The sequence below is a fragment of the Rhinolophus sinicus genome, linkage group LG01 (assembly GCF_036562045.2).
Source record: "Rhinolophus sinicus isolate RSC01 linkage group LG01, ASM3656204v1, whole genome shotgun sequence".
Classification (NCBI taxonomy): domain Eukaryota; kingdom Metazoa; phylum Chordata; class Mammalia; order Chiroptera; family Rhinolophidae; genus Rhinolophus; species Rhinolophus sinicus.
In genome coordinates, this window is record NC_133751.1 from 68704697 (window position 1) to 68731297 (window position 26601).

At 38.9% G+C, this 26601-nt stretch overlaps 1 protein-coding gene across 4 annotated transcripts in view; it reads left to right on the forward strand.

Moving 5' to 3' along the window:
* The window catches only part of CFAP44 (cilia and flagella associated protein 44), a 94167-nt gene that overhangs the window by 6320 nt on the left and 61246 nt on the right, over positions 1 to 26601 (forward strand). For all 4 annotated transcript variants that reach the window (XR_012496298.1, XM_019734863.2, XM_074331850.1 and 1 more), the window contains exons 4-13: positions 218 to 374; positions 2349 to 2511; positions 7256 to 7358; positions 14829 to 15045; positions 16793 to 16907; positions 19584 to 19748; positions 21534 to 21689; positions 22105 to 22152; positions 22703 to 22802; positions 23756 to 23850. Coding sequence is in view for 3 of the 4 variants with exons in the window: in XM_019734863.2 (XP_019590422.2) it covers positions 218 to 374; positions 2349 to 2511; positions 7256 to 7358; positions 14829 to 15045; positions 16793 to 16907; positions 19584 to 19748; positions 21534 to 21689; positions 22105 to 22152; positions 22703 to 22802; positions 23756 to 23850 (1319 nt within the window). In the remaining variant the exon portion in view is untranslated. The remainder of the gene's footprint in view (positions 1 to 217; positions 375 to 2348; positions 2512 to 7255; positions 7359 to 14828; positions 15046 to 16792; positions 16908 to 19583; positions 19749 to 21533; positions 21690 to 22104; positions 22153 to 22702; positions 22803 to 23755; positions 23851 to 26601) is intronic.

Consider the following 26601-nt stretch of genomic DNA (forward strand, 5'->3'; position numbering starts at 1 on the left):
GCTGAAACCGTGAGCTCGTCTCAGCACTCACCCCGATGCACACAGGCTTGGGGCTCTTCACCCCCGTGGACACTGGTGGGTGGCTGCCTATGTCCCGGCTGGTAGTGGTACTTACTGCAGAGTATTGTGGGCTAGGTACATTCCTCCTGTCTTTGTGAAATATAATTTTTAGGGTTCACCAGATGCTCTTCTTAGTTAAAATATTTTAACTTTTTAGAATCTCAGTATATGGAAATGCCTGGCCCAGTGGCAGAAGAGTCAGAGGAGGAAATTAAGAAAATATCACCGAACTTCTTCTACGATTATATGGAGCTGGTTTTGATGCCTTTTGTGACTCCGGATTCGAACATACCACTGGATCTTCTCACACTGGTGTATCCACTCCAGTTACACATGTGTAATTTTGGGATTTCAGCTTCTTAGGTCAGGAGTTGGCAAACCACAGCCCATGGACAAAATCTGGCCTCCCGCTTGTTTTCCTAAAGTTTTATTGGAACACAGGCACGCTCATTCATTTACATGTTGTCTCTGACTGCCATCACACTACAAGGGCAGAATTAGTTACAACAGAGCCCATCTGGCCCACAAAACCTAAAATATTTACTACCTGACCCTTCACAGAAAAGTTTGCCAACCCCTGTCTTAGGTAATTCTAAGAAGCTTGGCCCTTTAAGAAGTTGAGCTAGAAATGCATGATCTTAATTTACACTAAGCCTTTGTTTGATGCCAAGTAACCATAAAGAGAAATGATGCTTTTCTGGCTGTCCTATCATGAGACATGATATAAAGGGCCTCTTACCCCTGTTTGCCTCCTCTACCAGCCTGGCATTCCTTTTTCAATATCTGTCAAGTTAAAATCATTGATAACCCTTCTTGAAACACTGATTTGGCCTTTGTCATGCATTAGTACTTTCACATTATTTATCACATGAGTTATCCAAGAAGACAACCTGAGGAAGTGGGGCACAAAATAACACATTGTAGTTGGTCTGGAGCACACGAATCTGTGAAGAAATGTAAGGGTGGGGATGATTGACAAGAGGGTTTAGTGTTTGCCATCACTTTATAGTATTAGGTTTGTAAGGCATGGATAGTTAGGAGACAATTTCCATTAAGGCCCGTGGCTAGCAATTGAGTATGCCTACCTTCAGGTGGGCAGTGGTTCTGACCACATGGCCTGGACCACTGACTGGCCTCTTATAAAAGGTGTGCTTACAGAAGTAGGAATGGTGTACTTCCTAACTCAATTTTGCTTTGAACATAGAACTAGAACACGTTATTATTACAGCTTCTGTTTCTTTATTTTTATTTTTATTTTTTTTATTAAATTTATTGGGGTGACAATTGTTAGTAAAATTACATAGATTTCAGGTGTACAATTCTGTATTACATCATCTATAAATCCCATTGTGTGTTCATCACCCAGAGTCAGTTCTCCTTCCATCACCATATATTCGATCCCCCTTACCCTCATCTTCCATCCCCCACCCCCCACCCCCCTTACCCTCTGGCAACCACTAAATTATTGTCTGTGTCTATGAGTTTCTGTTTCTCATTTGTTTGTCTTGTTCTTTTGTTGTTTTTGGTTTATATACCACATATCAGTGAAATCACATGGTTCTCTGCTTTTTCTGTCTGACTTGTTTCGCTCAGCATTACTCTCTCAAGATCCATCCATGTTGTCACAAATGTTCCTATATCATCTTTTCTTACTGCCGAATAGTATTCCATTGCGTATATATACCACAACTTCTTTATCCATTCATCTATCGAAGGACATTTTGGTTGTTTCCATGTCTTGGCCACCGTAAACAAAACAGCTTCTGTTTCAATCCCAGTGTAACTAAAACTAATTCACTCTGAATCTTGTAACTTGGGTGTTTTCTTTCTTGAGGGTCTTTTCTTTTTTTGGCCTTGAAACAAGTTACTATTGACAAAAGTTATGCTGTTAGGTTTCTTCTAGTCTGTTTTTTTTCAAATGGGGTGGTACGTCAGATTCACTGGAAGCTTCTCCTGAAATATACATTCTCTGATACCTTCCCAGACCTATTTGTGTGTGCCGAGGGGCTTGGGCTTATGTACTTTGACAGAGCTTCCCACATGGTTTTTCCCTAAGAAATTTAAAATGTTAACTAAGTCAGAGTATGAGGATTTTTCACCTAATTTAAGAATAAAATTGCATTAGTAATACATAAAAAACGTTCTGAGTTTCAGAGTAAAGTTCAACTGCTTCAACCCTGGAATACTCCAAGAGTATGGATTTTAAAATATTTGTATTTCATGTTACTTTTCCTGTCTCCAGGATGGTTACATTATTTCACTTCATTTCCTTAGCGGTTTCCCCTCAGACATTCCTTTGGCTATGACTGCAGAAGGCGGGCCAACCTACAACTTCCGGACAGCAACACCGTGATGTACATAGCTGGGAACCAGCTGATCCTGCTGAATTTGAAAACCAAGGAACAGATGTACCTGCGAAGTAGCAGTGGTAGAGGAATTGGTGTCATTGGGGTATGCCTTTAGTAACTTAGGAAGAAAACGCACTTTTTTTTTGATTGATTGTTCCGTGGACCAACCAGGTAGGTGCCATCCCCAACACCGTACTGTGGGATGGCACTGAGACGCACTGCTGTCTTTATTCTAAGGCATTTTCAAGTCAGTGATTACAACCACAACATTCACGGGCTTTATCTCTGTGCAGTGTTATAATATTGTAGTAATAACATGATCCCATTTTGTAGCTAAGGAAACGGGCTTATGGAAGTTAAGTGCCTCCCCATAGTCATGCAGATTTTTTCCTACCGAATGCTCCGTTTGCTGTTTTGCAAAACTAGTGAGATGTGTAACACAAATTATGTTAATAATTCAAATAATAATTAGAGATAAATACCAGATAAGAGGTAAGTATTTATTTGAACACTTGGAGATGAAGGATGGATGTATGTTCACCTTTCGAGCAGACAACAGAAGGACTAGCGTGTGGTCGGGAGCCTCTCTTTTTTCTGCTCAGCTGTCTGTCTCCATCAGTCATCTTCCTTCTCGGATCTCCAGCCTCTACGTCCTTAGGCTTTTTCACCCTCAGCATAAAAGCATTCTAAATCAACTTGTTCTCATTTTAAAAATCCCCTCTCTTACCACGCATTCTCTTTACCTACTGTGTTTTGATCTTTTCTTCAAAGTCTGGCTTCTGCTGTCTTGTTTCCCATCACCTCACTGAAACTGCCTTGACTGAAGTGACGGATGGACCTCTGGTAGCCAAATCTGAAGAATGCCTTTCTACCTCTATCTTTCCTCCCCTGACCTCTCCGTAGCAGTTGGTCTGTGATTGAGCTTTTCCCTTGGCTGTTTTTTCTACTCTGTGCTCTTTAAAAGTAGGTGTCCCTAGGTCTGCTTTCACCAATAACAAACAGGCAGAGGGGTGCTTCTAGGTGTCTTTGGCGTCTTAAGAGGGGCATCTGTTCAGATTATTCTGTGTGAGACAGTGAAGGGAAGGAGAAACACATAGGATTTGGGGCTCACGCAAGCAGCAGTTCCATATGAGACACACAAGAGGTAGAGGAATTATGACCTGCCAGGGGTGAGCAGACCAGGTGGCACTGAAGGTGCAGGGCCCGCTGCAGAGGTGACGGGCTTCCAGCAGAGAGGCTGGGCCGGGCTGTCAGGGAGTGGGGGGGGGGGCATTCTTTTGATTAGATTAGACGGGACCTGGTAGGACATTAGATTAAAAGTGGAGGTGAGTGAGGAGGTTTTGAAGATTCTTCTTTTTATTAAATGTATTGGGGTGACATTGGTCAATAAAATTATGTAGGTTTCGAGTGTACAATTCTATAATACATCATCTATATGTTGCATTGTGTGTTCACCACCCAGTGTCAGATTCTTGATATGAGGAGTGAAGCAGGGACATGGCAAAGGGAAGGAAGGTGAGGAAAACCTGAGGCCCACAGGTAAAACTTAGACTGGCTATGGAAACAGGATACAGTGAGATGCAAGAGTGAAAGATAAGCTCATGTTTGTTTCTGGCTTGATCCTCTGTCTGTGTACAGTGTGTGTTCGAGATAAAGTGACTGTTCTCAGGGAGTTTGTTATAAGACCAGTTAATGAATTCAACAAGCATTTATTCTAGAACACTCGGTGTCCAGTGCTACTCAGAACATGCAGGGATTTAATTGAAGAAGGGTGTATGACCTCTATGAATTCAAAGAGTTAAAAACCCATCTAAAGAGACAAAAACCATATTAAAAAGCAAAACCCCAAAAACGAAATGTGTACAAGTACATGATACTGTGGCACCCACCAGGTGTGTAAATATTCACAGGCCCAACTTCAGGGTCTTGTGCTCTGTGGAGGGCAGGCAGTCAGCCGCCATCCTGAGGTGGCATGAGCCTGAGGTCCATACCATGTACAGAGTACTAACCAACATCTAACTGTCACATTGTTTTATATATATATATGTATATATATACATTTTATACTCACACACACACACACACACACACATATATAAATAATCATTTTATGGCCAATAAGTTTTGAAATGTCTATTTGTTTTCTATTTTGTTATATAATAATTTGGTCTGAAGTCAGTTGTTAGAGGTGTAGTGTGATCAAGAATGCTAACCCTGATCCTCATGCCCCTGGACTGTGAGCAGTTGTATGTCCCCGAAGGCTTTTTTCCATGTGTGCAGGAGCTTTGGGTGCCTGGATAGTGACAGGGGCCTTTCCTCCACTGACCACGTCCCTTACTTTTTTTCTGAAACAGTTATCCATTTGTGGATGAGAAATACTTTTCTAAGGTTATGAGAAATCTGTGATAAATATGTTTTGGGGCATATTAAGCTATCTTCCAGAAAAGATTGGGCCGATGTATATACTGAGTATAATGGAAATGACTTACAAATTCCAAGTCTCCATTAAAAATGAAACACCAAAACTCAACCCCACAGCAGGTTCCTATCTAAAAGGGCAGAAGCTTTTTCACTTACTATAGGTAAGACCTACCGTGTTTCCCTGAAAATAAGACCTCGCCAGACCATCAGTTCTAATGTGTCTTTTGGAGCAAAAATTAATATAAGACCTGGTCTTACTTTACTGTAATATAAGACCCGGTCTTAATATAATAATCATATAATATAACATATAACATAACATAACATTATAATATAATATAATGTAATGTAATATAATATAATATATAATATAATACCGGGTCTTATATTAATTTTTGCTCCAAAAGACGCGTTAGAGCTGATGGTCCAGCTAGGTCTTTTTTCAGGGAAACATGCTAGAAGGGTAAAAGATATGCCTGAATCCCCATTCAGATTTCTGTGACATATCCTATACAATATTCCTTTGTAAATGGGGATCCAGAAAGATATAGTGTCCACCTAATTCCCCCTAAGTCCTTGGAATCTACTATATTCTAGTTCCATTTGCTTCTTGGTTCCAACACCTGGCTTGAATTCTCTCTCTCACATTTAACAGTTATATAACTTCAAGCAAGTTGTTTAACCTCCACGTGCCTCAGTTTCTTTATCAATAAGATGGGAACGATAATGGTATCCAAGCTCACAAGGGTTGATGTGAAAATTAAGGGAATCAAGTCATATAAAACTTAGATCAGTATCTGGCACAGAGCAAACACTTAATAAATGTTGGCTGTTTTCAGCATTATCATTATCTTATTGAGTGTCCATCCTATAAAGCCAAGCCTTTTTCAAGTTGAAGTGATAGGTATTTACTTGAATGGAAGAATAAGAGGCAACTTGCCAGCAGGAAGGCAGCCATCATAGGTCTTATGGCTCCATGGGTGGAGGGAAGAAAAAGAGCTACAACATTATGTTGGATACCAGAACTTCCTGTGCAATCTGTTTCAGAACCAAGCTCCTTGCCCTTCCTTAGGTGTATGACCAGGAGTTGCCAAAGAGCAACTGAAAATAGAATTTTATAAGTACAATATGTGTTTTAAATAGCATATTCTCATAACAGCCTATTTTTATTTTTTGGCTGCCCATTTACTCTTCCTGCACATTGCCTTACCAATGAACAAAAATAACAGAAATAAATATATGATTCTTTCCAATGTATATGGCTATCATTTGAAATGCTGAAAAATGTATCCAGGGCCTATTTCCTATATTTCCCTCTGTGTCTGGCTGGGAGATACTATATCTTTCTCACTTCTAATAAGTTAACATTCATTTGTGGTAACTTTGCTAAAGTTTTAACTTTGGCAAAATTTTAAAATTTGGGTATAAACTACTCTGGAAACATGAATCTTTCTATACAAAAATTTAGGTTGATTTATATACAGGGTAAACAATTCATCTAAATTAGTGGTTCTCAGAGAATGGTTTCCAGACTGCAGCGTCAACATCACCTGGGAACTTGTTAGAAATGTAAATGTACACTTGTCTCATTTGGGAGACCTCCTCAGGGATGATGTAGATGCCTGATCATGGCATTGTACACCTGAAGCTGAAGCTGAACAATAATGAATGCCAACTATAATTTTATATATATATATATATACATATATATATATATACATATATATATATATATATACACACACACACACACACGTATATGTATATGTATATGTATATGTATATGTATATGTATATGTATATGTATATGTATATGTATACGTATATGTATATGTATGTATATACTTACAAGAAGCGGAGTACAGCATTAGGAATAGAGACAGTGGAAATGTAATGGCTCTGTGCGATGTCAGAAGGATAGTGGATGGGGGGAGGGAGGTTCACACAGTGTGAGGGATATAAATGATAAACGTCTAAGTATTACTTTGTCTTGTGCACCTGAAACTAATTAAAAAAAAACAGAAATGTAAATGTAAATGTAACTGCAAATGTTTGGGTCCCAGCCCTGCTACACTGAATCAGAAACTCGTGGTGGGGCTTGCACCCTGCACCTTCATAAGCCCTCCCTGTGTTTGTGCTGCATACTAAAGACAGAGAATCACTGATCTAGCTCTTCTGATGGCAATTAAAACATTTTTAGCATTAGATATGACTATTAATGAAAGTGAAACTTAAAATGAGTGTGCGTCTAGTTTTCAGTTTAAATCATATCCATCATCGAGGATTTCTCAGATGCCCATTTTTGAGTTTTCTGTTGGAGTGGGTCCTAATAAACAAATGATAACACTTGCTACATACTGCATGAATAGGACTATATATATGAAAATCTTTGTTTTCTTATTTTAGTGAGATTTTATTTTTTGTAGGTTCACCCGGATAAAATGTACGTTGCAGTAGCTGAGAAGGGAGTTTCCCCAAAGATTATCATCTATGAATATCCTTCTCTGAGGCCCTATAGAATCCTTCGAGGTGAGTCCAGTCTGATCTTTAAAATACCCATTCTGAAGAACATTATCAGTCAGGGTCCTCCAGAGAATCAGAACCAGTAGGAGATAGAAAGATTTATTTAAAGGAATTGGCTCATGCAATTGAGGGCTGGCAAGTCTGAAGTGTGTAGGGCAGGCCTGTTAGCTCTGTCTGTTTCTGAAAGAAGGCTGTTGAAGTCTCCAAATAAAATAGTAGATTCATCTATTTCCTCTTGCAGTTTCTGTCTATCTGTTTTTGCCTCATAGTTTGATGCTCTGTTGTCAGGGGCATACATGTTAAGAATTACTATGTCTTCTTGGAGAATTGACTCCTTTATCATTACGTAATGCCCTTCATACTCATGATGATGTTCCTTTCTTTGAAGTCAGCTGTGTCTGAAATTAATATAGCTACTTCTGCTTTCTTTTGATCAGTGTTAGCATGGTATATTTTTCTCCATCCATTTACTTTTGATCTACATGTGTCTTTATATTTAATATATAGTTGGGTCATGTTTTTTGATCCACTATGACAATCTGTCTTTTAACTGGTACATTTAGGCCACTGACATTCAAAGTGATTATTGACATAGTTGGATTAATATTCATCATATTCGTTAGTTTTATATTTGTTGTCCTTGTTCTTTGTTCCTATTTAAGCCTTCCATTCTTTTTCTGCCTTTCATGGTTTCAACTGAGCATTTTATGATTCTATTTTCTCTCCTTTCTTAGCATATGTCGTACTTCATTTTCTACCCTTTTTTAGTGACTGCCCTAGAGATTGCATTATACATTTACAACTAATCCAGGTCCACTTTCAAACAATCGTATACTACTTCACAGGTAGTGTGAGTACCTTATAATAACAAAATAATCATAATTCCTCTCTTCCATCCCTTGTATCATTGCTGTCATTTATTTCACTTATATATAATCTTACATTCATTTCACTTTCATATAAGGATACTCATATGTATACATCAGCAAATACATTGCAGCTATTATTGAACCAACTGTTATCTGTTACATCAGTACATCAAGAATAAGAATAATAAAAGCTTTTATTTTACCTTTACTTATTATTCCTTCTTTGATGTTCTTCCTTTCTTTGTATAGATCTGTTTCTGACCTAGATTGTTTTCCTTCTCCCTAAAGAACTTCTTTTAACATTTCTTATAATGCAGGTCTACTGGAAACAAATTCCCTCTATGTTTGTCTGTCTGAGAAAGTTTTTATTTATCATTTTAAAGGATAATTTCATGGGGTACAGAATGCTAAGTTGGTATTTTTCTTCTTTCAACACTTTAAATATTTTACTCCACTCTCTTCTTTTTCAAATAATATTTTAATTGTTCAATTACAGTTGACATACAACATTATATTAGTTTAAGGTGTACAACATAGTGATCAGGCATTTATATAACACAGAGTGATCATCCAGGTAAATCTAGTACCCATCTGACACCATACATAGTTATTACAATATTATTGATTGTATTGTCTATGCCGTACTTCACATCTCTGTGACTGTTTTTATAACTGGCAATTTGTACATCTTAACTCCTTCCTCTCCAGTCTCTTCTTGCTTGCAAGGTTTGAGGAGAAGTTGGATTAATTCTTATCTTTGTTCTTCTGTAGGTACTTTTTTCTCTCTGGTTACTTTCAAGATTTTTTCTTTATCTTTCATTTTCTGCAGTTTTGGGGGGGCATTTACCCGATTGGTGTTCTCTGAGCTTCCTAGATTTGTGGATTGGTGTCAGATGTTAATTTAGGGGAAATTCTCAGTCATTATTGTTTCAAATATATCTTCCGTTCTTTTCTCTCTTTCTTCTCCTTTTGGTATTCCCATTACACGTACATTATACCTTTTGTAGTTACTCCACAGTCCGTGGATAGTCTGTTCTGGTTTACCAGTTTTTGTTCTCTTTGTTTTTCAATGTTAGAGGTTTCTATGAATATACCTATAGCTTAGACATTCTTTCCTCAGCTGTGTCCAATCTACTCATAAGCCCATCAAAGGCATTCTTCAGATGTTACAGTGATTTTTGGTTTTTTTCGTTAGCATTTCTTTTTTGTTTTGGTTCTATTTTAGGATTTCCATTTCTCTGCTTACATTGTCCATCAATTCTTGCATGTTGTCTACTTTATCCATTAGAGCCTTTAGTATATTAATCATAGTTGTTTAAAATTTTTGATCTCATAATTCCAACATCTCTAATACGTCTGGTTCTTATGCTTGCTCTGTCTCTTCAAATTGTGTTTTTTGCCTTCTGGTGTGCTGCGTAATTTTTTTCTTGATAGTGAGACATGATGTACTGGGTAAAAACCACTCCTGTAAATAGGCCTTCAGTAACTTGGTGGTGAGGTGTAGGAGGAGGGGAAGTGTACTATAGTCTTATGATCAGTGTCATGCGGGGTCTCTGGTCCTGCTCCCCGCATAAGAACGCAGAGTATGGTGAGGCCAAAAAGGAACACCCACGGAGCAGTGGATGGTGGGTTCATACCACTATAGTCTCGCTGGGGGCTGGGTTGGAGATACAGGAAGTAGGATCAACACGATCCGCAATCCGCCATCTGCTTCTCTGCCAACCAACCAACCAACCAACCAACCAACCAACCAACCAACCAACCAACCAACCCCCCAGCATAGCCATGGCAGTCATATTAGTGGCCAATGGCCAACTGGTTACAGCTGATAGCCAACTAGTCACAGCGGATGGCCATCTACTACCTGAGCCAGCACCTTTCCACATGAGGTCGAGAGCCTGGAAACTGCTCTCTGGGACTCTGTCCCCACAGTCAGGTCTCAGGGTTTTAGTGAGCTTATGTTTCTGGACTATGAACTTCATAAATGCTGCTCAGTATTTGTCATGCAGGGTGTCAGGCGGGGTCTCAGCTACCGTTCCCCACATAAGAACTCAGGACATGGTGAGGCCAAAAAGGAACAACCACGGAGCCATAGATACGGGAGTCATGCCACTATATTCTCGCTGGCGGCTGGGTTGGAGACACAGGAAGCAGGAGCCACACTGTCCGCAACCCGCTGTCCTAACTGCAATCCATGCTTGCCAGCCACCATCTTCTTGCTAGCCCCCATTTTATGCTAGCATAGCCATAGCAGTTATATTAGTGGCCAATGGCTCACTGGTTACAGCTGACGGCCAACTAGCCACAGCTGATGGCCATGCAATGACAGTTGATGGCCATTTACTACCTGAGCCAGCACCTTTCCATGTGAGAGCCTGGAAACTGCACTCCTGGCTCTGTCCCCACAGTATTTTTCTCTCCCCTTAGGTGGGACAGGATGGCTAGAGTGGACTAGAGATGGGTACAGGAATACCTTGGAGATATTGCGTGTTTGGTTCCATACCACTGTAATAAAGCAAGTATCGCAATAAAACGAGTTGTAATTTTTGTGTTGATGGAGGGCTTGTCTCCAGTTTGTAAAAATCACAACATCTGGGAAGCACATTAAGCAGCGTGCCATAAAACAAGTATGCCTGTATCCTTCCCCAGGTCAGTTACATTCCCCTAATACCCCAGCAGTGTAGGCGCAGGTTAATTTGTTTCTGCTGAGGGCAGGCTTTATTAAGAACAGAGTGCTCTGGGGCATTTTCTGTTCCCCTCCCACTGACGGAAGCCCAAGGTTGTTTTTCTAGATATTTACAGTGGGAGCCTGGTCAAGCTTCTGGAAGTAAATCTCACAATATTGTTGGGGCTATTTTATGACAGGCTTCCCCTGGAGGTTTGAACTCTCAGACTTGTCCTTACTGAGCCTCCAGCAATTCGTCAGTTATAGTTCAGGTTTTACAACCTGGCACTGGTTCCTCATGCTGTTTCGGCTGGTTCTGTCCAAGTCTCTGCTCTGGTAAATTGCAAATCCCTGTATTCTCCAGTAGGTCTCTCCAGCTTTGGGAGTAGTGGCTGTTTGCCCTGTGTCCTTCCCTCTTTTATAGATCCAAGTAGAGTTGTTAATTTTTCAGTCTGTTCAGCCTTTTACTAGTCAGGATGGAGTCATGATTTCCAAGCTCCTTATATGCATAACCGAAAACCTGAAGTCATCCTTTTATATTTTGTGATTTTTGTTTTCAGGGGGAAATTTTAAATGATAGATTTCTTTTTTAAAAAAGATTTTTATTAAAATATAACTAACATAGAATATTATATTAGTTTCAGGTGTATGTCATAGTTATTCAACAGTACCCACCTGGCACTATACAGCGTTATTACCACATTATTGATTATACCCTATGCTGAAGTGATCACCATGATAAATCCAGCTACCATCTGACACTGTACCTTGCTATCACAATATTATTGACTGTATTTCCTATGTTGTTGTGGGGACAGAGCCCCAAAGAGCAGTTTCCAGGCTCTCGGGCTCACATAGAAAGATGCTGGCTCAGGTAGTAAATGGCCATCAACTGTGATTGCATGGCCATCAGCTGTGGCTAGTTGGCCGTCAGCTGTAACCAGTGAGCCATTGGCCACTAATATAACTGCTGCGGCTACGGAGGGAAGGAGAGCAGAGTCGAGGAGAATGGAGGAGAGTCCTCGGTCGTCGGTTGGCAAGAAACGCGGACAGCAGGTCGCACGTCATGTGAACCCAGCCTCCAGTGAGACTATAGTGGTATGACTTCCCTACCTATGGCTCCATGGGTGTTCCTTTTGGGCCTAGCCACATCCTGCGTTCTTATGTGGGGAGCGGGAGTAGAGACCCCCGCATGACACCCTGCACGACAGTTGTATATTACATCCCAAAGACTTATTTGTTTTATATCTGGAACTTTCAACCTCTCATTCTTCTTTATCGTCCCCCAACCTTTTTAATATTTCAGTTAGAATTGACATTCACTATTATTTTATATCAATTTCAGATGTACAGCAAAATGGTTAGACATTTATATAATTTAGGAAGTGATCTCCCTGACTAATACCCACCTGGCACTACATATATTTATTACCATATTATTGATTATATTCCCTATACTTTACATCCCCATGACTGTTTTGTAACTTCCAATTTGTATTTCTTAATCCCTTCACCTTTTTCACCTTGCCCCCAGCCCCCTCCCATCTGTCACCCTGGTAGATCTAGCACCCATCTGACACCATACATAGTTATTACAATATTATTGTTGACTATGTTCCTTATGCTATACCCTACATCCCCACAACTACTTTGTAACAACCAGTTTGTACTTCTTAATCCCTTCCCCTTTTCACTTACCTCCACCCCCCTCCCATCTGGTAACCATCAAAATGTTATATGTATCTATGAGTTTGTTTCTGTTTTATTTGCTTGTATATTTTGTTCTTTAGATTCCATGTATTAGTGCAGATGGCAATATTTTGTTGTTGTTGTTTTTTCTTATGGCTGAGTAATAGTCCATTATATATATGTACCACCTCTTCTTTTTCCATTCATCCATTCAGGAACACCCAGGTTGCCATCCTATCTTGGCCATTGTCACTAATGCTGCAATGAGCATATGGATGAGCACGTCCCCTCAAACTAGCGTTTTGGGCTTCTTTGGATAAATACCCAGAAGTAGGATTACTAGGTCCTTCTTTGTCTCTTGTTATAGTCTTTATTTTAAAGTTTGTTTTGTCTGGTATAAGTATTAAAACCCCAACTTTTTTCATTTGTTTGTTTTCCATTTTCATAAAATACCTTTTTCCATTCCTTTACTTTCAGTCTGTGTGTCTTTTGATCTGAAGTGAGTCTCTTGTAAGCAGCATATGTGAAGGTTATTTTCTTATCCATTTGCCCCCCCCATCTTTTGATTGGAGGATTTAATCCATTTTCATTGAAAAAATTGTTGATAGGTATGTAGTTATTGCCGTTTTATTATTCATATTTTGATTTTTTTTTTGGGGGGGTGTCTTAAAGAAGTCTCTTTAAGATTCCTAGTAATATGGGTTTGGTGGTGATGAACTCCTTTAGCTCTGTCTTGTCTGGGAAGCTCTTTATCTGTTCCTTGATTCTAAATGATAGCTTTGCTGGGCAGTGTAATCTTAGTTGTAGGTCCTTGCTTTTCATCACGTTGAATATTTTGTGCCAATCCCTTCTGGCCTGCAAAGTTTCTGTTGAGGAATCAGCTGATAGTCTTATGGGACTATCCCTTGCTGCTTTTAAGCTTTCTCTCTTTGTCATTAACCTTTGGCATTTTAATTATGATGTGCCTTGGTGTGGGCCTCTTTGGGTTCATCTTGTTTGGGACTGTCTGTACTTCCTGGGCTTGTATGTCTATTTCCTTTGCCAGGTTAGGGAAGTTTTCTGTCATTATTACTTCAAATAGGTATTCAAGGCCCTGAGTTTTCTCTCTCTTCTCCTTCTGATACCCCTATGATGCAACTGTTGGTGTGCTTGAGGTTGTACCAACCTCCTTAGTTTTTTTGGTTTCTATTTGTTTTTGCTGTTCTGATTGTTTTCTGTGACCTTATCTTCTAAATCGCTGATTTGATCTTCTGCTTCATTTAACCTACTGTTGATTCCCTGTAATAGATTCTTAATTTCTGTTATTGTATTCTTTATTTCTGATTGGTTCTTAATTATGTTTTCTATCTCCATTTTTATGTTTCCTATCTCTTTGTTGAAGTTCTCCCTGCGATCATTGAGCATCCTTATAACCAGTGTTTGGAATTCTGTGTCTAGGAGATTGCTTGTCTCCATTTTGTTTAGTTCTTTTTCTGGAGCTTTGCTCTGTTCTTTCATTTGGGACATACTTCTTTGTCTCCCCATTTTGACTGTCTCCCTGTGTTTGTTTCTATGTATTATGTGGGGCTGCTATGCCTCCTAGTCTTAGTAGAGTGGCCTTATGTAGTAGGTGCTCTGTGGGGCTCAGTGGTGCCATCTTCTGGTCACTTGAGCCATCTATTCCAGATGTGTCCCTTGTGTGGGTGTCCTCCTCTTGTAGTTGAGCCTTGGTTGCTATTTGCATGGCAGTGGGAACTGACCCTTGGACTCATTGGTTGTAAGGAGTGGACTTGACTACAGTGGAAGAGTAATTGTGCAGGAGCTGACCCTACAGAGTAGGATCTGCCTCAGCAGGCCTCTGGTCCCTGCCCAATCTGCCCCTTGGGTGTGTTGTCCTTGGAGGCAGCTGGGTGATGCTCCAGCTCATTTTGAAGCTGGCCACTAGGTGTGACAGCCCCAGGGCAGGGGACCTGCTGAAGGTCAAGTTCAGCTGCAACCCATGAGGTTTTCTGATGCAAATATGATTAAGATTTATTTACCCTTCCACCTCATATCATGTGATTCTTTCTAAAGCCAAGGTGATGAATTATTTTAGAATTATTTTTTAGGGGATTCTTGGCATTCTTCCATCAATACACGTTATCAAAGGGGCATGTTCTCTCTCTCTCTCTCTCTCTCTCTCTCTCTCTCTCTCTCTCGTTGTTTTTAATAATACACTGTAGAAAATGAAATAAATGTTGCCCCTTTTCACTAGACTCACCTTCATCCTTTCAGATGGGACTGACCTGGCTTATGCTTATGTGGACTTCAACAACAGCGGTACATTGCTGGCCTCTGTTGGTGACAACCCTGATCACACACTGACCATCTGGAATTGGAAAGAAGAACAGCCCATACTTAGGACAAAAGCTTTCTCCCAGGAAGTTTTTAAGGTCACCTTCAATCCTGACAATGAGGCACAGCTTACTACATCAGGATCAGGCCACATCAAGTAGGTCACCTGTTGTTCACCTGTGTGACCAACACAGGTGCTAGTAAGTTATCGTAAGGGTATTATCTATGAGGATCAACCAGCTGGACACATTTTTGCTGATGTTAGTGACATTAGGATACTTTAAAAAAATGTATTCTTTTTAAAGCTAACATAGATTTTTAATTTGATATGGGGATTTATTGCTGCAGACAGTACTTATAAAAGAAGGGCTTTTAAATTTAGCCTGCTGCCTTCTTGGAGGCTTTACCTCCTACAAGAGTTTGTGTAATGTCTTCCTAGCAGTGGCATGCTGTTTCCAAATTCATATTGAGCTTTCAGATTCACTATTAATTTGTTGTTTGTGGCAATATTTTATGATGGATATGTCATTTTGACATCTCTGAACCCAGTCTTCACCTGTAAGACGAGAATCACAGCAGGATCATTCCTGACACAGGCCCCTTAGTTCTAAGTAGCCGCAGAGCCAACTCTTGATCTTAGGGCTTTGGCTCTAAATTCTAACATCTTTTTCACTATATCATACCTTGGTTTATGTCCAGGACGGAATGATTTTGTCCTTCTCTATTTTTGTTCCAACCTGTTGCACGCATTTATTTAACAGCCTTCTACCACCACCCTCAAGTTGCCCATAGCTTGATTCCAGTGTCTCTTTATGAAAGATATTTTTAATCTATCCTAAATTCCTCTTACTCCAGTGAAAACTGGTCTTCTTCTGACTCATTCATTGGTAATATAGAATCATTGAACAGAGTTTTAAATGCAGTCTCAGGGAAATTCTCCAGTAACGCTCTGTTAGCTGTAGGTTAAAAATTTCCATTTCCTTACATTTTCCCATCATTTAGTAAAGTGCATATTTTTCTTTGGGGAAAGATAGACATTGAACAATTTCATGTGTGAAATGCTATAAAAGAAACAGTATATGGAAACAAATGATCGGGGACTAACTTTATCCTCGGAGAAGAATGTGGGTTATTTAGGCTTTTGGCTTCATATTATAGGCTTGTTGGTATCTTCTATTATCTATTTTATAGCTATTTGGTAGGCCAGATTCTTTTTCTACATGGTTTTCAGCATTCTGACTGTACATTCATCTAGACTACTAATAAGAAAGTGTTAGTAATAGCTAACATTGATTGATTGCTTTTTATGTGTTAGGCACTGATCCAAGAGTTTTTGAACAATTTTATGAGGCAGGTGCTACTAATCATCCCATTTTGTATATGAGAAAATGAAGGTACAGTGTGATCAACATAATTTCTTAAAGTTACACAGCAAGTAAACTGGAATTTTTGGGAAAACTTTTACATCCTCTAAAACTTCATTATGCAATAAGACCTACTGCCAGGATGGAATGTTCTGTGCTGGCCAATCCACACGTAGCTACTCAGCTCCTGAAACTGACTGGTCTGATGGAAACACTGTTTTTTAAATTTCATTTAATTACTTTATATCTAAATTAAAATAGTCCAACTTGGCTAATGGCTACTGTATAACACAGCACAGTTCTAAAATATAAACTCTATAAAGGCGAGGATTTTTTTTGGGGGGAGGGGGTCTGTTTTGCTCAATGATGAAGTCACATTACCTAGAACGTTGCCTGACAGGTTGTATATACTTAATACATATTAATCAGATGAATGAATAAATGAAATAATGTATGTTACTATGAAATGTGTAACTGCTTGGGGTACATTAGAATACTAAAGAGTCTTTGAGGTACAGTCAATGTCTTATCTGTTTGTAGATTCTGGGAAATGGCTCTAACATTTACTGGTCTCAAGCTTCAGGGTTCATTAGGTCGATTTGGCAAAACAGCCACGACTGATATAGAAGGTTACATGGAGCTCCCGGATGGGAAGGTGAGTACAGCCACTGTTCTACAATAATAAAATTATGTTTTCAAGTGACATACACATATGAGAGCACATTATACAGTCTAAAAAGCACTGCTAATCTTAGCAATAACAGCCACTATAATTGTGAATGTTATGAATATTTAATTGTGCCTCTTCAGATTATCAATTTTAATTAATATATTTCTACGAAATTGTCATAACACACATGTACATATCATTTTCTGTTTTAGTTTTACTAAATGTTATACACACACATAAATAGTGTGCAAACTTTTTTTTAATGTTAACATAGTGACATACTTGTCACTTTTAATTATGTCATAGAGTTGTGATGTTTATAATGTTTATCTTTCCCCCCTTTTTTCTTTGCAATGATGCTTCAAGAGGACTTACTGCGTCAAAGGTTATATACTGTTTTGTGGCTTTTGTTTTTATTGTCAGATTATTATTCAGTAAGATTGAGATCCTTTACAATAGCATTTGCAACCTGCAACTGTACTCTGTTAGTTTATTCTTTAACATCGTTGGTTTTACTTCCTCTTACAAAATTTATAGGCCTATTGCCTATAGAATCTGTTCTCCATTAATGTTGTACTTGGCTTCCTATTAGGATGAGTTATAGAGGTATTTGTGATCATCTCAATTATAAGTAAATGCCAGCGTACAAATATTAATATAGGAACCAAGTGGTCTAGTCCTCTACCTCGTGGGATAGTCTCAATTTGAAATCATGGTATATAGGAGTAAATAAAAAAGGTTGGATGCTGGCTAAAGTATAGTATATCCAAACCTGTAAGATGATCGTAAATCATTCCATCTTCAAATTCTGAATACTGTAAGAATTAAGCTAAAACAAAGATCAGTACAACCCTTATTAAAAACATGGTATGAGATATATCTTTAAAAGGTTCAGTAGAGTTTGTATAGATGTTCGGGAGAAAAGAAGCCTTTTTAAATAAGAGCCATAAAAGGAAATATTTAGCATTAGGAATAAATATCAGATATTTAAAGGGCTAATTGGAATAAAGCATTCATGCTGGGAAAGAGTGGGACATTAGATTGAGAAGTATGGTTGGGTCTTACTGTACAAAGTGTTTAACAACCAGGCAGAACTATTATATATTAGAAGAGTAGAGTTACAAATGAAAGAAGTTATAGATAAATTTGATCATAAAATGCCAAGCAAATTAGAAGAAGGGAAAGCTGGAATCAAGGAGATGACGTAGGAAGAAAGATGTTGTTTCCTCAAAGAAGAGTTGATGAGGGCCTAGACTTTTCTCAAGAAAAATGGAAAATGAAAGCTAGACATGAATGACGTTTCATAAAGGAATGCTTTATGGGCTTTGGTGACTTTTGGTGACTTCAGTCACTGGACAGAAGAAAGTAAGTCTAAATAAAGACTACCAAAAGTGGGCTGAAACTTAATAACTGATAGAATAGGTAAGAATAGGTAGACGAGGAGGTAGACAAGACTGAGTAAGGTCATAAATTACTCTAGGTGAGAGGGAAGTGGGGATGTAGAATCCTAGAGTGGGCTAGCAAGAATTAGCTCAGCGTATCCCAAAGGGCATTTCATGGAACATTAGTCTGCCCAGAAGCTGTATGAAAACAAGGCATTCTGGTCAAACTCCTTCATACCTAGAAATTCTTCTTGATGATTCTCAGTGAATATACGATTGCATTAAAACATCCACGGAGTCCTAGAAAAAAAGAAATCCGTTTGCCTTTGTTTATCCGAGCATCAATCTTCTGAGGCAGTGGTAGTCAGAGCAGGAGCTTTTTAGCCACATGCCTGGTTTACAATCCTGACTCCTCTGGGTAATTTTAGGCAAGATATTTAACTGTGCTGGGCTTCAGTTTTTCCCTTTGTAAAATGGGGATAATGCTAGGGCTTCTGCTGGCCCACATGTTCCTCTATGTGAAGAGAAAAACTCTCCTCTGGGAAAATAAAGTGCCCAACCTGCACACCTGCACAGCTGGTATCCCGAATAAATGTACCAGTTCATACGGTTTTTTGAATTAAATGAATTAATGTATGTAAAGTGCTCAAGCAGTGTTTGGCACAGAGTCCAATACTACATTAGTATTACATACTAGGTAGCACCTGTTAAACATCCTAAGAACTGGTGTTTGGTGGTATGTACTTTGGGAAGTGCTGGATTAAAGGGATTAATGTGAGGTGGTTCCTGATGATTATTCTTGTTTGAAATTGGATACTGTTGTGCTATAATCTTCTGAGTTCAATAATGGCCTCACACCTTATCAAATATTTTATAATAGTTGATACTATCACACTTAAAAAGTAGAATCTCCTCTATCAGGAACTTTAAACAGGCTTCTAAATTTTGACTCAGTAATTCCACTCCTGGATTATGTCCTTGAGAGATTTACAAAGAAACATGTAATAGATTTGTTTGAAAAATTACCAGCAGCATACAGCCTAATCATAATAATGGAAACAACACATACCACAGGAGGAAATACATCAAAATGTGATTAGTGGTTATTTCTGTGGTTGTGAGTTTTCATTTCTATATTTTCTTATTTTTCTGTATTTAAAATGTTTTGCTTTCTTAATCAAGAAAATAATCTCTAAAAAATAATTCTTATCTGCTATTTGAGGCACAAATCTACACAATTGTTTTAATGCACATTCCTTCCTTTCTGCATACTGGCCAGGTGCTCTCAGGGTCAGAATGGGGCAACATGCTGCTCTGGGAAGCTGGCTTCATCAAAGTTGAGCTCTGTCGGTCTATAAGTAAGTGTTGTCACCAGGGTCCCATCAACCAGATAATGCTGGATGAGGGTGAAGTTATCACTATCGGGTCCGATGGATACATTAGGGTAAGTGTTCTTGATACTTGGACAGTAGCACCCATAGCTAAGCCATGCAGATCACCCAATTGGTTCTGTCAGATTTTGATTTCTCACAAAGGCGCTTTATGAAGGAGATCAGTGGTCATTCACTCCTAGGGCCAATTCCTTTTAAGTAATGCTTCTCTTGTGGTAAATATTTGAAATCTAATCACAATTAATTTACAGCATCTTAGCACTGAAATTTTCTGAAGGGGTCTTTTGTTATTTTGACTGTTGTTGAAACAGCAGCTTCAGAAAATGAAAGCCCATGTTAGCAAAATATAAAGAGTGGATACAGATGTCCTTCCAAAATGCCTAGTATGAATGGGTCATTTTTTAGGGCCAAAAGTGCCAAACATTTGTTATTGTTAACTGAGGTTACCAATCAGAAATATACGCAAAGGTGAGCTGAGAGGGTTTCCCTACAGATGCTCCCTCCTCATTGTGCCTTACACTAGTGAGCTTACTTGTCCTCACCTGTGGACACTCTCCTAACCATAGTGTGGGCTAAGCTGGGACATTCCTCCAGCATCTAAGTCCCCCTGGTTACGATCACACGTCTATAGGTGTACCCTGCCATTGCTGGCTAACCTGGAACCACTGATATGTCTTGTGGTGCACACGGTGCATATTCCTTCTGGGACATATCCATAGTGTTGTCTGGCTATTCTTTAGGAAGTGTTATGAGAAGTAAGACTGTAGTTTTTAAAAAAATATTCGGGTCACTCTGTTGACACCTATTAAGCTTACTATGTCTACTATAATTTTTAGGCCGTATCTCCCATAGTCTGTCCTGTACCACTGGCCTTTTGAACCCAAGTATAAAATTTTTACATTTACCGTATTAAATTTAATCTTTTTAGAGTTTACTCATTACTATGGGAATCTTCTATATCCTTTATTATATCATGCAATATATTCACTAGCCTTCCAAGATATGTCACCCCAAAATGTCAAAATACCGAGTGGAAGAAATCCTCAAGAGAAAATAAGTATTTCACAGAGGATCTCTTCATGGACACCCTAATTTCTAAGCTTGCTTTCCTTTCCAAAGTCCACTCTCATCTCTTCAGTCCTCTACATTATAAATCTCTACCTCTCACCCTTTAGGAAAATTTACCCCAACTCCCAGGTGTTAGTCTGGCCCCAGAGAGGCTCATCTACGGGACAACATCCATTCTCCCTGAAGTTACTTTCCCAGAGTTTGAGTTATTGAGTCTAGGATAACGTGGCAGGGTGTGTCAACAGAACCATCCAGAGTGGGCTTTGGCATTTCACAGGGGAGGTCCTCTCTGCCACGTGAAGTGAAACTATGCTCCATCATCCTTCCTGTAGCATTCTGGTCTCCTATCCCAAGAACAACAATCCTTATCTGAACAGTACAGTTTAAATCTATAAGGAAGAGAAACATTTTCTAATGACGATATCACCTACACTCATTTTCTCTGCTTATAATGAAGATAGTGCTTGAATGACTAAGCAAGAACATGTATTTCCCCTTCCCAGGGGCCTACTGGTGTGTACAAAACAGGGCGTGGTATTATGAGGTCTTGCTGAAGAAGCGAACCATTTGCTCCTTATGGCCACTCGATGTGCCAAAAGACCTGACAGAGACCTTGAAATACAGATGATTTTGAGCAAATTAGAATTCTTTTTCAGAGCTGTGTTTTCTCAGAAATCTTTGTAAATATAAAAGAATTTCTTTTCTGGTTTAGAAAATATAAATTCAGAAACTGCTGTGTGATTAAGGTATTTTCTTACTAATTTTATAAGATATGGGATTTTGAGACCATAGACACGGCTGATACTATAGATGAGAGTGGATTGCTAGAGATCGAGCCCATTAATGAGCTTCAAGTAGACAAGAATGTCAAGCTCTTCTCTATGATAAAAATGAACGAAACTGGAAATAACGTTTGGTTGGCGCAGGTAAGTTGCATTCTTCTCTCTTGGCTCTTTTAAAGTTACCTGGACATAAAATTAAATTGGTATAATTTATTGTCACTGTAAGTCCATTTTACTATTAAGACTACTGTTGATACCTGAATGAAGAGTTCCTGAGTTTTGGTATTTAATTGACCTACATTTTATACTCAGAAAACCTATTAGGAGCATTTTTATTATGTTTGACTACAAGTACAATGAGATTGCTTCATTTATTGTATGGTTGTGTTCTAAGATATACAGAAGCTGATTTTATTAAATTTCATTCACACTTTAAAATATATGAAAGCTTTTGGTAATATTGTTTGTCCTTACTTTAAACCATAGGAAGAATATTATTTTAATTTGATAAAAGTTCAAAATGATAAAACAAAATATTATTAGGTATTTCATTTTTTAGGATGCCAGTGGAGCCATATGGAAGCTTGACCTTAGTTTTTCAAATATCGTAAGTGACCTAGTTTTCTTATTTTTTTCTAATTTTCATAATAAAAACGTTTGTTATTCTTCCTTAACAGATACTTTATCTTTCTCCATATTTGATCACTATTCTCATCAAAAACTTGCTAAACATATAATTTTACATTTAAAAAAAGGTCCATCTCATAGCAAAACTTACTAGAAAATTGGCAATAACAATGGCTAACATTATATAGTGCTTTATAGTTTTCATAAATATAAGCCATTTATATTATCATGGAAACCTCATCACTACCCTGTTGAGTATGCAGGCAGTTGCCATCTCATTTTACTAACGAAGGAATGGAAACTGGCATTCTCAGTGGCTTGTGCAAAATGACACAGCCATCCACTGCAAATAGCACTCTCTCTTAATCCCAAAGTCCAGCATTCTTTCTAACCCATTGTGCTTTCTCTTATTTCTAGTCAGATAAAATCACACATATATTACAGGGTTCTATTTGCATTTCTTTAAACTTGAACTTAATTCTATATTAATCTATCTTTGAGACCTAATAGAATTTCTGTCTTCTTATCAGACTCAAGATCCAGAATGCCTCTTCTCCTTCCACTCTGGAGCCATTGAAGCATTGGCTGTGTCTCCTCTCACTTATCTCATGGTCACTACTTCCTTGGACTGTAAGTAGGAACTCTGAATGAAGATATGTCTGGCATTTGTGTTTTGTTTTCCATACAATATTTTGTATGTGTTTGATTAAAAGCATGTGAGAATTTTTCTAAAAGGAAACCTCATAATGCAAGTGAGGTGACTTTTTATGGAGGGGAGAGGGCACACAATGCAGCAACCATGGTTATTGTGAGACTAAAATAAGGACACAATCAGTAAGTCACTCAGGGAAATGCTATTCATGTTGGTATTATCCACATTTGTGCTTTTCCTTTTCTTTCCATCTCCTTTCTTCCTGACTTATGGCCAATCTGTGTGGACCATGCAAGGTGAAATTGATCTATCAGTCAATCATCAGTTCTCTTCTTTATTATTCATGTTTGTTTATATATATATATATATATATATATATACACACACACACACACACACACACACACACACACATACATATACATATATATATGATTAGGTTGGTGCAAAAGTAATTGTGGTTTTTGCAATTATTTTAAATTTTTGCAACCAACCTACCCTGTTTCCCCGAAAATAAGACCTAGCCGGATAATCAGATCTAATGCGTCTTTTGGAGCAAAAATTAATATAAGACCTGGTATCATATCATATCATATCATATACCAGGTCTCATATTATAGTAAAATAAGACCAGGTCTCATATTATAGTAAAATAAGACCGGGTCTCATATTATAGTAAAATAAGACTGGGTCTTATATTAAATTTTGCTCCAAAGGATGCATTAGAGCTGATGGTCCGGCTAGGTCTTATTTTTGGGGAAACATGGTAATACTTCGTTGAGGGTAGACATAAAAATTTTTCACTAAAGAAAGGGTATCAGTTGATTTAGTTATTTAGTTCTTGTAATTCTTAACATGTAAAGTGAGCCAAGCTTATTTAAAAAGGGATTATGTATACATTTGTTTCTTTTTTAAAACTGTCTTTCTCTAGGCTCTATTCGAATCTATGATTTTGGTAGCAGAACTCCTTTGGCTCATGTGAAATTCAAGCAAGGAGGTACTGCCCTTGCTTGGGTACCCCGGCTGGTAAGTTTATTATAATGAACTTTTACCCGATTCTGCTAGTAAATATATCAGTTCTATTTCTTGGATATATAGACATTTTCTGACTCGATTTTAGAGAAGAATAAAAATGTTAAGTTATTCACTTAGAACATGATAGAAATCATATCACGAGCTGGCTATTGTGGTTTTGGTCCTGTTTTAATGAAAATCTATTTTTATGCCACCTGCAGATTAGTAGTAATTCCATGTTATACCATAATTACCCAACAGAACTTTGTGTATCTATCCTCTATCCTTCTGACTCTGATTTCATTCATTTTATGTATATTTCCAGCATGCCTGCAAGGCGCTGGGCCTCATTCTTGATTCTGGGAATACAACAATGAGCAAAAAGACAAATACTTTACTCATGCACCTTATGCTGTAGTTGGAGACAGGAGGCAGAGACAAACAATAAACAAATAAGTAAGATATGTGATATGTTAGATAATAGCTGTGGAAAAAAATTGGTCAGGGACTGAGTTGTTCTAGTTATCTATTGCTCTGTAATAAACTACCCCAAATGTAGTGGCATGAAACAGCAATCATTTTATTTTGCTCACATATTTTGTGGATCGGGAATTTAGACAGGTGACAGCAGGGATGGGTTATCTCTGCTTCCTAGTATCTGGGGCTTCAGCTGGGAAGACCTGAATGTTTGGGGCCTGCATCACCTAAAGGCTTCTGTATCACAAGTCTGGTACCCAGGTTGAAGGCTGGGCTAAGCTGCAATGTTAGCCGGAGTGCTTACCTAAAGCCCTTCCATGTGGCTTGGGCTTCCTCACAACATGGTGACCTCAGGACAGTCACACATGTCTTACATGGCAGTTTGGGGCTCCAAGGTCTAGTGTTGCAACAAAGATCTTACTGGTCTTCCCAGCCTAGGGAGCCACCTAATGTCCCTTCTGCCGTACTCCATTGAGTGAAGCCATCACAAGCCCCACCCAGATTCAAGAGGGGAGGGATTTCAACCCCATCTCTCCATGGGAGGCATGTCAAAGAATTTGCAGCCATGTTTTTAAAATGTCATGGGAGTATTTTGGGAATGTCTTATCCTTAGCTATTTTGAGTTGAAATCAAAGAGAAAATGTTTCAGGCTCAAAACAGATGTGAAGATGGCTGGAATGGAGGGAACTTTCATAATGGGATCAAAATCAGAAGGAAAACATGGGCCAGGGAATAGAGGCAGAACAATGATGAAGCTAGAACAAATAGAAACCACAGAGTATTTGGATTACCAAGCCTGGCTCACACTTTATCCTAATCTATAAGACACTCTTACCTGAAGTCTTTAAAATACAGCCCAAGTAGTTGAATCATTTATTCAGATAGCTGTGCTATATCCATAGAATGTTTCCTTTTTTAGCCTTATATCCAAGTAATGATCATATAGATATTCTATTAGAGGCAAAATGCCCCTTCTCCATACTCCCTTGCCTTCTGGGAAACTCCACATCATCCTTTACAACTCAGCTCAGGTCAAATGTCATCTCTTCTTCATCGTTCTCTGTGACCCCACCTTCAAATAGAACTAAGTGCTCCTTCCTCTTCTATTTGTTTGTTTGTTCAGGACTGTGTATACATACCTCTCTTTAGCACTTATCACAACATACTAAGATGATTTGCTTTATTGTCTGTCTTTCCTACCAGACTGTTTATTCTTCGTGGTGACAGCCATAACTATTCTTCTTTGCACCTCCGGTGCCTCTACAGTTACTGGTACATTTAGACACTTAGTAAATGTTTGTTGAATTAGCAAACATTCAACTGGAAGTTGAATGGAATACAGTTCTCTTATTCCCAAAGATTCGCGTAATTGCCTGCCCTCAGGGATGATCACTCTGCCCTAAAGAATACCAGGGCTGTCGCCCTTCTCCTGAATGCCTTGGAGGACAACAGACTTAGTACATTCAAGACATTGCTAGATTTATATCTCCAGCCCAGATTTCTCCTCTAAGCTGCAGACTCTATGTCATCTCTATTTTGAGAGCTCTAGAAACTCAACATGTCCAAGACTAAATTCATGATTTTCTGCTTGCCCTCAGCCACCCCACCCTCCAAAATAATGATAGCAACAACAAACCACATGCACATCTGGCTCCCTTCGTGTTTCCTGCCTCAGAACATGTCTTATTCGTCCTTGACACCTCCCTCTGCTTCATTTCCCATATTCAGTCCTTACCAAATAGGGCCATTATACTTCTTACTAAAACATGTCTATATCCCGCATGTCCACTACATCACCTCAGACCAAGTGACCACAGTCACTCTCCTGGAGTCTGGCAGCTGTCTCTTTAAAGACCTCCCACAGGGTCTCCCTGCATCCTGTCTCGGCCATCTCAGATCTTTCCACATGGCAGCAAGGATGACTTTTCTGAAATAGCAGATCTGATCATGTGACCTCCCCACCCTCAACCCCCAACTAAAAACCTTTTGATTACTTCCTGTTGCTCTTGGGATGAAGGCTATCCCTAAGGTGACATGTAAGCCACTTGGTGAGCCGGTGTCTGCTTACCTCCTTCTCCAGCCTCTTGTGGAAGCACTGTTCCCTCGCTCAGTCTGCTCTGTCAAACTATAACTTTTTCTTGAGTTACTTTCTTTCCTGCCACACAACCTTTGTACAAGCTATGTCTTCTCCCAGGAGTGCTACCCCCACCTTCCTGACCTTTGTTTGTTCCTGGGCATCCTTCTGATCTCAGCGCCACCGTCTCTTCCTTTAGGAAGCCCTCGGTC